Genomic DNA, 15,702 nt, shown 5'->3' on the forward strand with positions numbered 1-15,702 from the left:
AGTAATCATGACAAAGCTCGTGTCAATAATCAAGCTCGTATCCTGCAGAGTGCTAGAATGAACGGCTGATTCCTTCGCCTCAACACAAGCACCAGCCTATGACTCGGGAAGCTATGCTGCAGAAGCTAAACTGGCTTAGGCTGTTCTAGTACGATTCAGACTACGGTCGCTACCTAGTAGCTGAAGAAAATCCAGTTGGGTGGATATAAGGCTGAAGGCTAGGGTCCTTGGCTCCTCCACTTCGGCTTCCTTCCATTCAACTCGAGCTGCGATGACGCGTCCAGGATGGCTGCTAGTCTAGCATCATCACGGAAGCCTATGACTGCGGAAGAAGTATTGCCCTCTGGGAGTCTCTTACCGGTGAACAATTGTCTATATAAGGACATGGCACACCCACCACCTCGTCATTTGTCACTGAAATGTACCATTAGCAACAATGAAGGCATCATTCACCACTACTATCCTCTCTGGCCTTGCCACCATCGGCAGCGTGGCTGCCAGCCCTCTCCGTCCGCTAGGGGACCTGGTCAAGCGCAACCCCGACGGCAACTTCACCCTCTACGCCTATGGACTTACCTCCGAACCCGTCAAGTTATTCTACGCTGATGGTAAGACCACCCCTCACTTTACCACTATCGTTGATATTTACTGAACCAGGACTGGCCTACTTCGGCACCGCCTCCGACTGGACCTACGGCTCCGTCGTAACCGACATCACCAGTTAGTCCCCCCTCCCTCCCCTCACAATCCCTGTATCAACACTAACCCCAAACAGTGACCTACAGCTCCGACGAAGTCTTCGCCGAAGCTCTCACCGAGGGCGTGACCCTCCCCGACGATACTCTGCTATACATCCGCCCGAACGCAGACGAAGTCACCGAGGTTGGCTTCACGGGCGATGACACCCCCTCTGATGCCGTAACTGATCAATGGATCTGGTATGGGGCCTGGATCATGTATGAGTCTGACTCTGGGGAGCTGTTTGATACGTTCTACGTCAAGGATACCAATGTCTCCACGGTGTGGCAGCTGTTTTGGGTGCCCGAGGGGGTGTCGAGTAGTGGGTATACGAGTGCGAATGTGCGGGATATCGCTTGATCCTGAGATCTGCGTTTTCTCACTTGGTGCATACTGACTGGTGATGGGTGGTGGATGGGATGCTTATTACTGAATGGCAGTGTAATTGGAAAGACCATAGACTCATCATGGATGAATACAAAGCCTGACGGGTTCATTGCCTAAGACCAAGTTCTATAAACTGTAGATCATCTAGCGAGAGAAACTTACGCGATAGATGCACATTGTCTTCTACATAACTCCTACTCTCTTCCCTTCAGTACAAAACAAGGCGCAAAGCAATAGGAATAATCATGACATTCTATATCCAGAACTCCGTACCCAAAGCAAGTCTATAAGAACATCGCAATCTAGACACATGCCAATGCCACCACTATTCACTCCTCAACTCAGTCAATCTCTTTCCAAAGTACCTCTCCACCTTCTTGTTCTCTCCCACAACACTACCCGCCATCCCCCTCATCCTCTCCTTAATAGCACCATATCCCTGCCCAGAAACAATCATCCCCAGCGCCTCCAAAATCAGCTTCTCCACGCCCTGAATCCTCTCTTTTTCAATACACTCCGTATCATGCTCCAGGCGCATCAAAATAGTCCGATCAGAAATGGCACAAAACTCCACCAACAGCGCAAACTTCGACCCCTTCGTATACGTAACCAACGGATCGAGCCCCTCCACCGGCAACTTCGGCGATGAGCGATCATCATGGAAAGTAACCATGACATCCAACAACGGATGGTTCGGGAAATCAGTCATCTCGGCAGCACCCACCGCCTCCAGCAATTGGTTCCATGGAATGGCATGCGCAATGGCCGACTGGCTGGACCGTTGGACGGCACGAACGAACGACTTGGTCGATGCGGCGGTCGGATCCCGCGACGCCGAGAACTGAATACGAATAGGGATGGGTTCTAGAAACAGTCCGACCGTGTCGAGATCGTCCTGTCCGCGGTTGAAGTATGGTCCACCCAGGACGACGTCCGTGTCGTCGCGATGCGACTGCAGGGCGAGTGCCACCGAGGCTAGTGCGAGCTGGTGCAGCGTGACGCTGTTTGTCTCGGTGTATTGAATGGCCTGAGTGGCGAGGGTCTTGTTCAGTCGGACGAGGTGTGTCTGGCCGCCGTAGCTGGAGCGGTGGGTCAGGTTGGGGATGCTGTATAGGGCTTCCCGCTGGATGGTGGTGTCGCCTAGGTACTGCGCCCACCAGTCGCGCTCGTTGGCGGTCGCTTGGCTGCTCCATTGCGTTGTCTCGTGGTAGTTTCGCTTCACGGGGCCGAGGCCATCGCCGCGGTACAGACGGACCACTTCACCCAGGATTACTTGTAGGGTGGTTAGGTCGGCGATGAGATGGCTCATGGCGACCAGCATCATCGACTTCGAGACGATGACACGGATCGGGTGCTGGCGATCCGGGTGGAAGGGTCTGTTGGCTTCGCGCCAGAGGTTGAAGCCGTGGACGCGCATAACCTGTGGACAGTAGCGAGCGTAGGTGCGACGGGGTCCCTTGCCGCGGTAGTCGAGGTGGGAGCGACTGCGGAAGATGTCGTGGCGGGCGAGCACGGCGTTCCAGCAGGCGATGAGATGCTCGCTGTCCACCTTGGTGCTGTCGATCTTGCAGGCGAAGGTGACGTTGAAGGCGGATGTGCCGAGTTGCAGCTGGTACTTCTCCAGCCATTCTCGCTCAATGGGGGAGACGCGGTTGCGACCGAGGGGTTTGATGGTCGATGCATTTGGGGAGGAGATCTGAGAGACGAGGCCGTCCACTGTCTGGGCCAGTTCGGAGAGGTTCGCGGCCTGGATGATGCGTGGGACGGGCACCTTGACCCCGAAGGTCTGGGAAACTCTGCTGGCGAGACGCAGCTGCATGACGGAGTGGCCGCCCAGCTCGACGAAGTTGGATTCCGGGGTGAGGGCATCGCTGTCTGAGCCTAGCGAGAGGAGATCCTTCCACAGCTCGGCAAGGGAGTGCTCCGTTTTGCTGGAGAGGGTACGCTTTGCGGCTGGTTGAGCTACCACTGTGCACTGGTTGGCGATCTCCTTGTAGTCGAGCTTGCCAGCAGGCGTCATTGGGAACTTGTCGACGACCATGATGCGACGGGGCATGGCGTGCACCGGTAGGACCTGGGACATGCGCTGGCGGACATCAGCGACGGTGAGGGTCTCCGGCTGGATCATGGCAACGAGGTAGTCATCCTTGGGGCAGATAGCGACAGCGGTGGATTCGGGAATGGCATTAGCGACGCGAATCTCCAGATCATTCAGATCAGTGCGGTAACCGCGCAGCTTGATCTGCCGATCGTTGCGACCAAGACATTCGACCTGACCGAGACGGTTGAAGTAGCCGCGGTCTCCAGTGCGGTACATCTTCTCGCCCGGGCGTGCAACAATGTTGTCGGGCAGGAACCGCTCCGCGTTCAACTCAGGACGGCCGATGTAGCCGTTGGCTACCTGCACACCGGCGCAGTAGATCTCGCCGACCACTCCGGGAGGGAGAAGCTGTCCGTTCTGGCCGAGGATGTAGATGCGCGTGGTTGCGTTGGGTCCGCCGATGGTGACGGGCTGGCCGGGGAGCAGGCGTTGAATGGTAGCGCCGCAGGTGGCCTCGGTAGGGCCGTACATGTTGTAGAGGGTGGTGGCGCTGGACCAGACGTCGTTGACGTACTGTGGCACGGGTTCGCCGACGAGGTAGACGGTGCGCAGCTCGGGAAACTGCTCAGGCAGGAGGATCTTGGCCACCGAGGGGGTCAGGATGGCGGCGTTGCTCTTCTTCAGGTGGGCAAAGGTGTCGGCGCCATCAGCCAGTACCAGGGTTGCGCCGTAGCAGAGAGCCGAGAAGATCTCGTGGATGCTGCCGTCAAAGGCGGGCGACATGAGCTGCGAGATGCGCTGGCCTGGAGCGGCGAAGAGTCGAACCTCGAGGTCCTTCTGGAAGGCTACAAGACCGGCGTGGTGGCACATCACTCCCTTGGGCTTGCCGGTTGAGCCGGAGGTGAAGCACAGATAAGCGTTGTCTTCGGGCTGAGGAGCGGAGCGGTGGTGGGGAGTGAAGTTGTCGGGGATAGTGGCGATCAGTTCCTCGACGGAGAAGCACAGGTTGCATGCTTCGGGAGCAAGATGCTTCTGGGACGTGGCAGGCGTCAGGTACAGCTTTCCACCGGCTGTCTGGAAATTGGTGTTGCGGATGTGGTCGGGCAGACCAGGGTCCTGGGCAGAGTAGACGCCGCCAGCCTTGAGGATGCCGTAGATGGAGACGATCCAGTTGATGGAACGGTCGGCCAAAACGCAGACGACCTCGCCAGGTTGGATCTGCAGGTTTGCAGCCAGGATGCTGGCCTGTCGGTCCATCTCGGCATAAGTCAGCTGAGTGCCGGCCTTTTCTACGGCGATGCCGTTGGGAGTCTCGCGGACAGCGCGTTCGAAGAGCGTAACGAGGTCGTCATGGATGGAGCACAAGGACGTCGAGTCGGTTTGGCAGTTGCCCATCTGCATGAGAGTATTCTTGCAGTTGTCCGTCAGGATGTTCTTCATGCATCCCTCCATGGTCTGCTCAGACAAAAGCAGATTCAGTGCATGATGGAAGTGGTCTGCAAGCATCTGAATGTCCTCACGATGGAACTGTTGTGGCCGGAAGCACAAACGCAGAGTGCCAGTGTATGTCGTGTAGATCGACAGGGGAGTGTCGGGCACGACGCGGAACCATGACTCCTTCACGGGTCGGACTGCGTGACTGTCAGATGCCTGCATTTCGAACTCCATCGCCAGCGCAGAGGTGAAGTTGCGGGTGTATCCGTCATCCGGGACGGAACTTTGTACTGATGCCAGCTGGACTGAGTGGGCAAACACCGCACGGAGATACTCCGCAGTCGACAATTTGCGGTCGATGGACACATGGAAGGGCAGGACGTTGATCAGCGGCCCAATGGTATCCTCAATGCCTGCGATAGGCAGGTTACGACCAGCCAGGACGGTGCCAAATACAACAGAGTCAGAGTCGGTATACAGAGAGAGTGCCATGGCCCAGGCAGCGTGATACCAGGCAGACAGGGAGACACCAATTTGACGAGCACGAGTGGAGATCTCTTCCAGGGGAACAATGAAAGTGACATTGTCGATACCCGCAGGCATCTCTTCACGGACTGGAGGAAGAACGAGTTCCCCGGCAGGCTGGGGATGCTTCTCCCGCTGCTGGGCCCAGAATTGCTGGTGATTTTGGCGGTGTTCCTGCTGGAAGGCACGAAGTCGGTTGGCCACCTCGCTGAATGGGGCACCGGCTGTGATAGCACGACCGTTGATGACATCGCGGACTTTGCCGTAGACAAGCTGACCCGACATCCCGTCGACAAAGGCGTGGTGGACACGCCAGATGACCGTGCTGATGCCTGCTGAAGGCAATGTCACAACATCAAATGCACACTGAATGGTATCCGGGTAAACGTCCTGCACGATGGCAGCGTCATAGGCCTCCTGCGAGTCGACCACTGTCTCCGTCCATGTGAAAGGTGCCGAGGGTGTTTCGTGGCAGGCATCTGACTCGAACGACATGCGGAAGATGGGCTCAGTCTGAATGACAGTCTGCCAGGCGGCTTTGATGACAGGCAGGTGGGCCGTCTGGTATGTTTCGAAGAAGTTGATCATGTTGGAACCCGGGGTCGTTTCGTGGCTGTGCAGAAATGACATCTGCATTTCTGTCAGGGCAGATGCTGTGTTGCTGCGAGGCACATCCTTCTGGACAGGGGCTGACTGTGTCTGGGGTGTTGCAGGTTGGTAAACGACAGGCACATGGGTCGTTACTGAACCCTCAACAACGGCGGAAGCCACGAGCTCGGCCATGCTGCTGCTCAGGAGAATCGACTCCATGGTCAAGCTAATGCCGTCGCGCTTACATGCGGAGGCCAGCCCCAATGCAAGCAATGAATGGCCACCCAGGTTGACGAAGCTGGACTCCAGGTCCACGCTCTCAAGGGGAAGTTGAAGAAGCCGGGCGGCATGAGAGGCGATGATCTTTTGGGACTGCATTATGCTGAACGATTGCTAAACAAGAAAGATGCTAATGATACAAGTCCTCAAGTGGTGTGTGATCTTAAGGGATTCTAGACGATTGAGGGGAAAGACTGTGTTGTGTTTGCTGTCTTGCTTCGTTGCTGCTTTGATGATAGAGTTGATGCCACGAGCAGACTCCTCTGCTTTTATGGTCGTCCATTTCGTATAGCTTCACCTCCAAGCCGCTTCAAGTTACTCATTCTGCTAGACGCCTCAGACTCTCCTCCGATGACGCCTTACGCCTGGACGACAAATCCGGCAGGATCCCTGCCATCTCCGAAAACGTGGCCGCCAGGATCTTGCAGGAATCACGATGTGAGTCGAAGTATGAGTCGAGATGCAAGCTGAGATGTGCCTGCGGAATTGAAACCCGCTAGTTTCAGAACACGAACGGTTGAATTCGGCCCCCAAACCCGCGATCGATGATCGTACGGGGGCCCCGACTCGTATTAGAGTAAGCATTTAGGGCATCGCCCCAGGGTTTGCAGATTTTCGGATCCGCTGTCGGATCCGGCATGCCTTATGGTTCATCTAACAAGTCGTTCTCTCTTCCCTGTCATCGAAGTCGGCTAGAATCACCTTATTTGCCTATAAATAACACACTTTGCTCGTCGTAAACGGTGACTTCCATCCACATCCACATCCATCCAACTTCTCAACTCCATTTGCTCTCAGACACATCAATCTTGAAAATGACTCCTCCTAAGATTGCAATCATCGGCGGTGAGTATTTCTTTGCCAATGTTATAGTTCAAGACTGACTTCACTAGCGGGCCCTGCCGGTCTTACTTTGGCCCGTCTGCTGCAACACAACGGCATCCCCTGCATCGTCTACGAGGCAGAGGAGAACCGCCACGCTCGCACACAGGGTGGCTGTCTGGACATCCACGAGGGGTCTGCACAAGTGGCTCTGCGGGAGTGTGGTCTTTTCGAAGAGTTCCTTGCAGTTGCCCGCACGGAGGGCGAGGTGTTGAAGATCTACCAGCCCGACGGCGCGCTGCTGCTCGACGAAGGTTCCGACTACGGCGAGAAGCGCCCAGACTCTTTCAACGGACGTCCAGAAGTCGACCGGGTCAAGCTGCGCAGCATGCTCATTGATTCGCTCGAATGGGGCAGTCTGCGCTGGGGCCACAAACTCAAGAAGGTCACCACTGAAGCCACAGGCACCCGTTTGCAATACGACCTGCACTTTCACGACCACACCGAGACCGGGTTCGATTTGGTAGTGGGTGCTGACGGAGCCTGGAGTAAAGTGCGCCACTTGCTCACGGACACCCGGCCCATCTTCTCCGGCATCTCTGGCGTGGACTTCAAGTATAGCGCCATCGACGAAAAAGACCCGGCTCTGGCCCAGCGCGTCGGCAAGGGCATGTGCCTGACTCTCGGCAGCCACACGACTGTACTGTCGCAGCGAAACGGCGATGGCTGCGTCCGGACCTACGGGTTCATGCGGCTGCCGGAGGACTGGCACACGACGTGCGGCATCGACTGGACCCAGCCGCAGCAGGCCAAGCGGGAGTTTGTCGATCGCTACTATGAAGGGTTCAACGATGACTCCAAGAATCTTATGCTGGATGCCGACGACGATTTGGTGCCTCGCCCCATGTACATGCTTCCCATCGGTCACAAGTGGCAGCACCGTGCCGGGTAAGTTTCAGTTCCTGTTCCTGTTGCTGTTTCTATTCAGACAAGTTGGGCTGAGCTAATTTTGGTCTTAGTTTGACTCTTATTGGCGATGCCGCCCACTTGATGACACCATTTGCGGGAGTTGGCGTGAATGTGGGGATGGAGGATGCTCTAGAGCTGGCACGGGCCATCATCGCGCGCAAGAGCAGTTGGGAAGATGGCCAGCCCTTTGCAGGTGCGAATAGTCTCTCCGCCGCAGTGGGGCAATACGAACAGGCCATGTTCCCTCGTGCTGAAGGCTACGCCCGTGAGACGTGGATGTATCTGAACCTGTTCTTCAACGAGCGGGGCGGTCATGCCATGTGCGAACACTTTGCCAAAGCAAAGGAGCAGGCTAAGGAGGCTTCAGTGGAGAAGAAGCCTGAAGAGGCGGAGAAGACTGGGGAGGTGAAGGAGACGGTGGTGGAGAAGGCTATTGCTGTGGAGTAAATCTGTCATCTGTTATTTGTTTCTAGAGCTATACCCAATTTAATCTTTCTCTTCATCCACTTGTCTCCATATTGAATCTTGGCGATCGATGGGATGTAACGTAGTTGTGTGGCTGTGGGCCTGGTCGCGATTACTTTCCTTGTGGGAAGATACGTTCTGCACAGTTGGAGATTCGAGAAGCGGCTCAGAAAGGATTCACCGTGCAGAACCAACACTCTAGGCAATAACAGGCGATTGGGGGCCAGCCAGACGTTGTTTGAAGATAATCAGTGAACCCTGACTGTCGATCACCGTAACCGATGTTTCAGATGTCAACTCTATTCACGGGTTATTTTTCCTACAACTCTGCCTTGCCAGCTGTCATGAACCTTATGATAAGATGCCAGGCTGCAAACTTTCAATAGTCCTCGAAGTATTGACTGGGATAGCACTAGTGTCAGCCTTGTGTGACCTGGTGATAAGCTTAACAGAGGGAGATAATCTAAAAATAATGAGGACGGGAGAGCAGGGCAGGAGGCGCACATAAGCTTCTCGTATTATCCGCACAGCCGATAATCAGCAACAGAGGCGATGCTGCTGACTGTCTCTGTGTCAGAGTTATTCCTGTGATGAGTCAACTGCATTACCAACTGGCCGCTATTGATCATGTGAAAGTTCCGAGGATAACCGTTTTACTTGGCAATAGATTTTGTGAAACTTAGAAAAAGATTCAATGCTGTCTTAACTCCAAACTATCGAAACTATCCAGTTTAACCCGCAAATCAACAGGAGTGCTCAGTGGTCCTTCCACAATGCAATCTCGTAAGCAAAACACAAAACTATCGAAGCACAAAGACACTAATTTCAACGCTGTCAACTAGTAAGAGTGAGGCCCGTTCATCTCTCCCGTCATCTTTCCTTCCGCCTTCAAGATGGCCGTGATGTTGTTCATGGCGCTCTCGTGGAATCCCGCAAAGTCTGCCCAGCATTAGAAACACAACCAGTAGTCCTCGGAAGCAACAAAACGTACCGTAAGCAGAGGAGAAACAGGCATAGATGTTCCACAGCATGTAGGTCTCCTTCTTGCCAATGGCGTGCACATCCACCCACTCCCAGGTGCCACCAAGCTGGCCAGCGGGTCCGGAAGTAGTGTTGTAGTAGAAGGGCACGTCAGCCAGTCCGAAGGTGAGCTGGTAGCCCTTGTTGCGCGGCAGCCACTTGAACGTCCTCAACTGGTGACACAGTTAGCCGTGCTCAGATCCTTGCCTGAAAGTATCTCTCTCACCTCTTCGGTCATCGGATACACGCCCGCGTTGGGAAGCTCTCCATACAGGACACGCTCGGCTCCCGGAGTGTAGGGCTCGCCATGGGTCTCGGTGGGACTGGTACCAAACCAGGCGGTTTCAAAGACTATCCCAGTCAGTCATTGCATATGGGGTAAGCATGAGGTTTCACAAACAGTTGGCAGTAATGTCCGAGATATCCTTTGCGGGCACTGGCCAGGTCGCCCAGCTGGTGGAGTTTTGCAAGAAGGTACCCGCAGGACACGAACAAGGACGAGGGGTCGTGTCGCAGGCAGGGAGGACCTTGTTGTTGCCCCCGGTTGGCAGGGCCAGGGCCGAGAAGACGAAGGTTGCAAAGGCAAGAGGGAAGTACATCGTGGCTGACGGAGATGGAGATGATATTGTAGAGATTGAGATCGACAGAAGGTCGCTGGGAGTTTGGTTTCTTGAGGTGATTGCTGTGATTGAAGCGTTGAGACTGTTCATGGAGGTTCATCAACTTCCAGTCTGGTTCTTTATATACTTCTTCAACGCTCTCATTTCAGTCTTGACCATTGTAACTTCCTTGGTCTCGCCCCCACTGGATTGAATCCTGTCTACATGTGCCTCTTGGTATGACTCCTGATCCGGTCCGGTGTAGCGAAGGTGTACCAGTACTGGCATTGTGGTCTCAGCAGAGGAATGTATCGAGAAGCATAGCCACCTCCCCGCTCGTGATACGAACTTCATCCTTCGTGTCCTTTGTCCAAAAGGCTAGGCATGACATAACATTGAAGTCAGTTTATCTCGTTGATGATTGGATACTGATGGGATGGTTCCGCGCGGATGGGATCCATGGTTTCAGCTTGAAGATTTACATTCCTGATCAGCACTAACATCTCACCTCGTCGCATGGCATGGCGATGAGCCTCCTGCAACTCGTATACTACCCGAATGTCGTTAGAGAGATCTATAGACCACGTCGGATAGCCACGTGGGGGCCAGGCAGGTGCATCTGCGCCTGTCAGAATCCTGCAGCGGACATGTCGGAGACTGCACCGGTTCGGATCCGATCGGACCAGCATGCATGTAGTTGCCATTCAGGCCGAAGCTATTGAGATCCTTTATGTTGCGGAAGATTGCAAGAAGAATGGTATGATAGATCTAATTGTGTGGATGCTTCTGTCTCTCTTGTCCTAGAACAGTTAACATGGCTGGATCCATTGCCCTGAACACGCGAGACACCATTATTGAGATCCGGGTGCGCCAACCCGACGCCCTCCCGCCACCTACCAGCACTACTACTCCTCGCATTGAGGAAGTTGAGGAAGAGCCGAGTGAACCTCATCAAGTTCCCGGGGAATGGCCCGATGTTCCCGTTCCCGTTGCCAGGCCCCGGGAAGGACTGGAACGCAACGCCAGCCGACGCAGCCGTACCAGACGACTCAGCCAGCGTTTAAGTGTATCCAGTGATATCTTTCACGATGCTATTGAAGCTCAGGGCTACGGAGCAGCAGGTGCTGGGTCCAAGCGGCTGAGTGGGATTTATCGTCACTCCATTATTGAAGACTCAGTCGAAGCCCTGGGTCTGACGGAACCGACCGAGCAACTCAAGGTCGAAGAGCAGGAGGAACCACCCACCAAGACCAATTACGGACCCCGAATATGGGCCATCATGGTGGCACTGTGTGTGACAAATCTTTTGGTCGCGTTGGAAGGAACAGTCATCTCAACGGCGCTGCCGACCATCGTGGAGGACCTGGGCGGGGGCGAAGCGTATGTCTGGGCTTCGACTGGATATTTCCTTACCAAGTAAGTTGTGCAACTATACACACTAATCAACAATACTAATAGCATATAGTACCGTCTTTCAACCGCTGTATGGGCAAATGGCTGACATCTTCGGTCGGCGATGGCTGATCATCTTCGCGGTAGCCATGTTCGTGCTGGGCAGCGGGATCAGCGGTGGTGCACCGAGCATGAACGCCCTCATCGCCGGTCGCGTCATCCAGGGTATCGGCGGTGGTGGTATTACACTGCTGGTGAATCTGATTGTGTGTGACTTGGTGCCTTTGCGCGAACGTGGTCGTCTCATGGCCATTGTCTTTGCGGCAGTCTCTGTTGGCACCTCGTTGGGACCTATTGTTGGAGGACTGATAGTTCAACAAACCACCTGGCGCTGGGTCTTCTATCTCAATCTACCTGTCGGAGGAATTTCCATGGTACTTCTCTTTGTGTTCCTGCAAGTCGGTCATCGCAGCGAGGAATCCTCCATCAAGCGCCGTCTGAAGCAGATCGACTATGGCGGCAACCTCATATTCATCCTGGCCATCTCATTCATTCTGGTCGCTCTGGCGTACGGCGGCACACTCTGGCCGTGGAAGTCATTCTCGACCATTATCTCGCTGGTCTTTGGGTTCTATGGAATTGTCGTGTTTATCTTCTACGAGCAGAGCAACTTCTGCCGCCAGCCCACGCTGCCCATGCGTCTCTTCACGCGCCGCACATCGGCTACCGCATTCACCATCACCTTTATCCAGTCCATGCTCACCCTGCTCGTCATCTACTTCCTTCCAGTCTACTTTCAAGCCGTGCTTCTGGCCTCTCCCATCCGGTCAGGTGTGATGATGCTCCCAACAGTACTGGTATTGGTACCAGCCTCGGTAGTCAGCGGTGCCCTGCTATCCAAATTCGGTCGCTACAAGCCCTTCCACTTTATCGGGTTCGCGCTCTTCACACTAGGCTTTGGCTGTTTTATCACGCTTGATGAAAATTCACCAGATGTTGCCTGGATCATGGTGCAGATTGTCGTGGCCCTCGGATCAGGCTCCTCTCTGAGCACACTGCTACCAGCTGTGCAGGCTGAGTTCTCAGACCAAGACACCGCAGCTGCTACAGCTGCGTGGGCGTTTGTACGCCAGTTTGGTGTTGTCTGGGGTGTCTCAGTACCGTCGGCAATCTTCAACGCCCAGGTGGAGCACGATCTCTCGGGAATCAGCAGTGACAGTGTCCAGAAGACGCTCGGCGGAGGAGCTGCCTACGAGCATGGTACCAAGGACTATGTCAATTCGCTTACTGGGGATGTGCGAAAGCAGGTGATAGGGTTGTATGCAGACAGCTTGAAGATCGTGTGGATCTTCGCGACTGTTATCGCTGGTGTCGGTTTTATGCTGGTGTTCTTGGAACGGTAAGTTGATCTTGTTGCTAAGTACATTGTATGGATGCTAATGGCTACAGTGAAATTACGTTGCGGACGAAATTGGACACGAAGTATGGATTGAAGGAGGAGAAAAACGGTGATTCATCTAATGCATAACGGCGTATATCTTATTACGGTTTATTATCATGACTTTTCTGGCTTTGTACATGGCGTTGGCGTCGTTAGCTCTTGATAATCTATGAAAATTATGAATTTGCCTTCAATATTCGCGTATCTAATTCCTGCGATAATCATCATGGACCAGTATCACAACACCAACATCTTCAAGGCTGCTCAATCTGCATTCCTGTACCACTTGCATTGATTCTCCATGCTTGGTAATATCTCAGCTCAACACATGAGATTGCGCCATCTCACGGCTCCCGCTTGGCTCTGAATGGCTCGATCGCTAATTCCGGCCGCTCCTACGGGGCGTCTGTGCAGAGCCACGCGAGAAGAGGATCCATCTTCAGACGGATCGTGCAGGATCTGACAGATCCACTCTGACTGCATCTCGTATTGCCATGTTTCAGCCTGCGGGTGAGCATATCCGGTCTCGGATCCGATTTCCTGCTCCGTGGCCCCCATGAGGCTATCCGCATCGGTCGCGCATCATTATTGAAGTATATAGATGGCCATGATGAACTCAGAATCAACCAACAATCAACTGCAAAAAACTGTCATCACCATGAATACGACCATCCTCCTCGCGGGCCAGGCGGTCCTCATCGTGGCCATCCTGGTGGCTATCAAATTCCGCACGCCCATAACAAATACGATAAACCGATTGATCTCTGCTATTCTTCGAGTAAGCATTTCCTTGATAATTACCATGGCTTCAGCTTACAATCCAGGTCCATCTTGCACGTCGCTTTCCCGTACATCATGTAGACGATAACAGTCCGCTGCCTACCCTGCCGTACCAGTGGCCTGATGGACAAGGCGACGGGGCCAAGTTCTTGCAAGGTCAGAGCAACTCAGAGCGCTGGGAGCGCCAATTTGGAGCCATCTACCGTCTCTGGTCTGGCATGAACCCAGAAGTGTACGTCTACCTCCTGCTTTTTAACGACAACACCTAACAATTATAGCGTTCTCACCCGTCCCGAACACATCCAAGCCGTCTTCAAGGATTCGCACACCCACCTTAAGGCCAAGAACAACAACTCAGGATACCTGCTCGGTGAGCTGTTGGGTCAATGTGTCGGACTGGTCAGTCAGGATCAATGGCAGCGCGTGCGCGCCATCATGGAGAAGCCCTTCCACCGCAACGCCTCGACGACGTACATCCCGCTCGTCAAGCGCCGCACGGAGCAATTCTTCCAAGAACTTTGGGACACCCGCGACCTGTCTCGTGGTCTGCTTGACCCAGCAGATGACCTCAAGTTGCTCCCTTTCCTGGTAGTCGCCGAAGTCGTCTACGGTCGCCTCGCCCCAGATGTCGAAGCCGAGTTGCGTCGTCTTGCCCCGCAACGCGAGAACCTGATGAAGCATGTCATCAAGGGCGGATTGACTCGTTTCAGCTGGTCGCGTTTCCTGCCCACGCAAGCCAACCGTGAACTGGCCGCATTTCAGCAACGCTGGCTAGCCTTCAACGAGTTGGCACACCGTCGTGCCGTCGAGCAGAAACTCAACGCCCCCATCATCGACTTCTTCGCCGCCCGGGATGCCGGTCAAATTAGCACCCAGGAACTCCTACACACGCTGGACGAGATGCTCTACGCCAACCTGGACGTGACGATCGGTGGCGTTAGCTGGAACGTGGTCTTCCTTGCCGCATACCGCGACATCGCCGAGCGCTTCCGCAAGGAAGTCGAGCAGCAGCGCGCCATCTCCGTAGACGGCGAAGTCGACGCCTACCTCCTGGACAACAGCACTCTGCTAGCGGCCTGCGTGGAAGAATCCGCGCGTCTCCGTCCCCTCGCCGCTTTCTCTGTCCCACAAGCCATCCCCACAGCCAGAACAGTCGGCGGATACCACTTCCCCGCTGGCACAAACTTCGTGGTGGATTCGTACGCGCTCAACATCCGGAACCCGTACTGGGGCGAGGAGCGCCACTTGTACCAACCGGATCGGTTCCTGGCGAGGAGCCTAACCCAAGCAAGGTACCACTTCTGGCGCTTCGGGTTCGGGCCGCGGCAGTGCATGGGCAAGTTTGTGGCGAGTGTGGTGATCCGGGCGATCCTGGTGCATTTGGTGGAGGGATATGACCTGCGGATGGTCAAGCCGGAGGCGATGGAGGAGTGGGGAAGGAATAAGGAGATTTGGATCAATCATCCGGATATGAAGGTGGTTTGTGAGAAGAGGGCTTAGATAGATAGTATTGAATATGTGGGTGGATGAAAAGATGATAGATTTGTATGTGTTTACATGATTTAGCGATTATGAACTCGTCTAGATGTTTGACGTTGCTTGTGTCGGTTCTTGGTAGCTTCGACGGGAACGGGAGGTAACCGTGGATATGAGGGGCGCTTCACATGGCCCCCTTGCTTTGTTCAATTTGTAATACCCCTGAGTGAATCTCATCAGTAGATCGTGGGTGGAGTTATATGGAATGGAAGTAAGGGATGGGTGTCGATCCGGAAGGTGCCGAGTGGAGTCGGAGATCTGGACTATCTTAGTCTACTCCGAACAGAGATAATCTATGATGAATGAGGTGGGGGATTTAAACGGTGTGCTAGACGTGTCTACGAGAATCTATTCGGTAGTATTTATGAACATCCAAGTTACTTCGTCAATTCATCAGATGCGTTATGTGGCACTTTCTTAACTCGGGTAGTATGCACTATGGCACTAACGAGCCGAATATATATCTTCACACTCCAGCGGCATCGCGTCACCATTTACACTCGTTCCTACCACTTACATCACTGCAATGAATATAATTAGAACCTGACCGAAACATCCCTGCTTCCTGTAATGAATCTCAACAAAGAACCCATCCCTGTACCATGTGACAACACCCATGGTTGAACCCGGTTCAACCCCTCGGGGGAACCCCTGACCCGGAGATAACCCCCAAATCAGCAAGA

The 15,702-nt window shown here is 54.3% G+C and overlaps 6 protein-coding genes across 6 annotated transcripts; 4 read left to right on the forward strand and 2 right to left on the reverse strand.

Annotated features, from left to right (window-relative positions):
- Positions 1-83: 83 nt before the first annotated feature.
- BO88DRAFT_490244 (uncharacterized protein) lies at positions 84-1,126 on the forward strand. Its single transcript, XM_025712761.1, has 3 exons — positions 84-608; positions 658-720; positions 776-1,126. The coding sequence occupies exons 1-3, from the start codon at positions 437-439 to the stop codon at positions 1,096-1,098; spliced, it is 558 nt and encodes a 185-aa protein (XP_025559634.1). The 5' UTR covers positions 84-436; the 3' UTR covers positions 1,099-1,126.
- Positions 1,127-1,383: 257 nt separating this feature from the next.
- Positions 1,384-6,094, reverse strand: gliP (nonribosomal peptide synthetase gliP; the record flags this gene model as incomplete). The annotated part of the gene is made up of 2 exons (XM_025711642.1): positions 1,384-5,382; positions 5,404-6,094. 2 exons carry the CDS (start codon positions 6,092-6,094, stop codon positions 1,451-1,453), a joined length of 4,623 nt encoding a protein of 1,540 aa, XP_025559635.1. The 3' UTR covers positions 1,384-1,450.
- Positions 6,095-6,810: 716 nt separating this feature from the next.
- Positions 6,811-8,233, forward strand: BO88DRAFT_437568 (FAD-dependent oxidoreductase; the record flags this gene model as incomplete). The annotated part of the gene is made up of 3 exons (XM_025709627.1): positions 6,811-6,841; positions 6,889-7,765; positions 7,837-8,233. 3 exons carry the CDS (start codon positions 6,811-6,813, stop codon positions 8,231-8,233), a joined length of 1,305 nt encoding a protein of 434 aa, XP_025559636.1.
- An 856-nt stretch (positions 8,234-9,089) lies between these two features.
- BO88DRAFT_347767 (uncharacterized protein) lies at positions 9,090-9,870 on the reverse strand (the record flags this gene model as incomplete). Its single annotated transcript, XM_025703390.1, has 4 exons — positions 9,090-9,190; positions 9,243-9,444; positions 9,498-9,622; positions 9,672-9,870. The coding sequence occupies 4 exons, from the start codon at positions 9,868-9,870 to the stop codon at positions 9,090-9,092; spliced, it is 627 nt and encodes a 208-aa protein (XP_025559637.1).
- Positions 9,871-10,557: 687 nt separating this feature from the next.
- Positions 10,558-12,790, forward strand: BO88DRAFT_470056 (MDR family MFS transporter; the record flags this gene model as incomplete). The annotated part of the gene is made up of 4 exons (XM_025711643.1): positions 10,558-10,627; positions 10,680-11,286; positions 11,336-12,661; positions 12,712-12,790. The coding sequence occupies 4 exons, from the start codon at positions 10,558-10,560 to the stop codon at positions 12,788-12,790; spliced, it is 2,082 nt and encodes a 693-aa protein (XP_025559638.1).
- Positions 12,791-13,361: 571 nt separating this feature from the next.
- Positions 13,362-14,983, forward strand: BO88DRAFT_347282 (cytochrome P450; the record flags this gene model as incomplete). The annotated part of the gene is made up of 3 exons (XM_025703369.1): positions 13,362-13,481; positions 13,528-13,715; positions 13,762-14,983. The coding sequence occupies 3 exons, from the start codon at positions 13,362-13,364 to the stop codon at positions 14,981-14,983; spliced, it is 1,530 nt and encodes a 509-aa protein (XP_025559639.1).
- Between the last annotated feature and the right edge of the window lie 719 nt (positions 14,984-15,702).

The sequence above is a fragment of the Aspergillus vadensis genome (genome assembly GCF_003184925.1).
Source record: "Aspergillus vadensis CBS 113365 unplaced genomic scaffold BO88scaffold_23, whole genome shotgun sequence".
Classification (NCBI taxonomy): Eukaryota; Fungi; Ascomycota; class Eurotiomycetes; order Eurotiales; family Aspergillaceae; genus Aspergillus; species Aspergillus vadensis.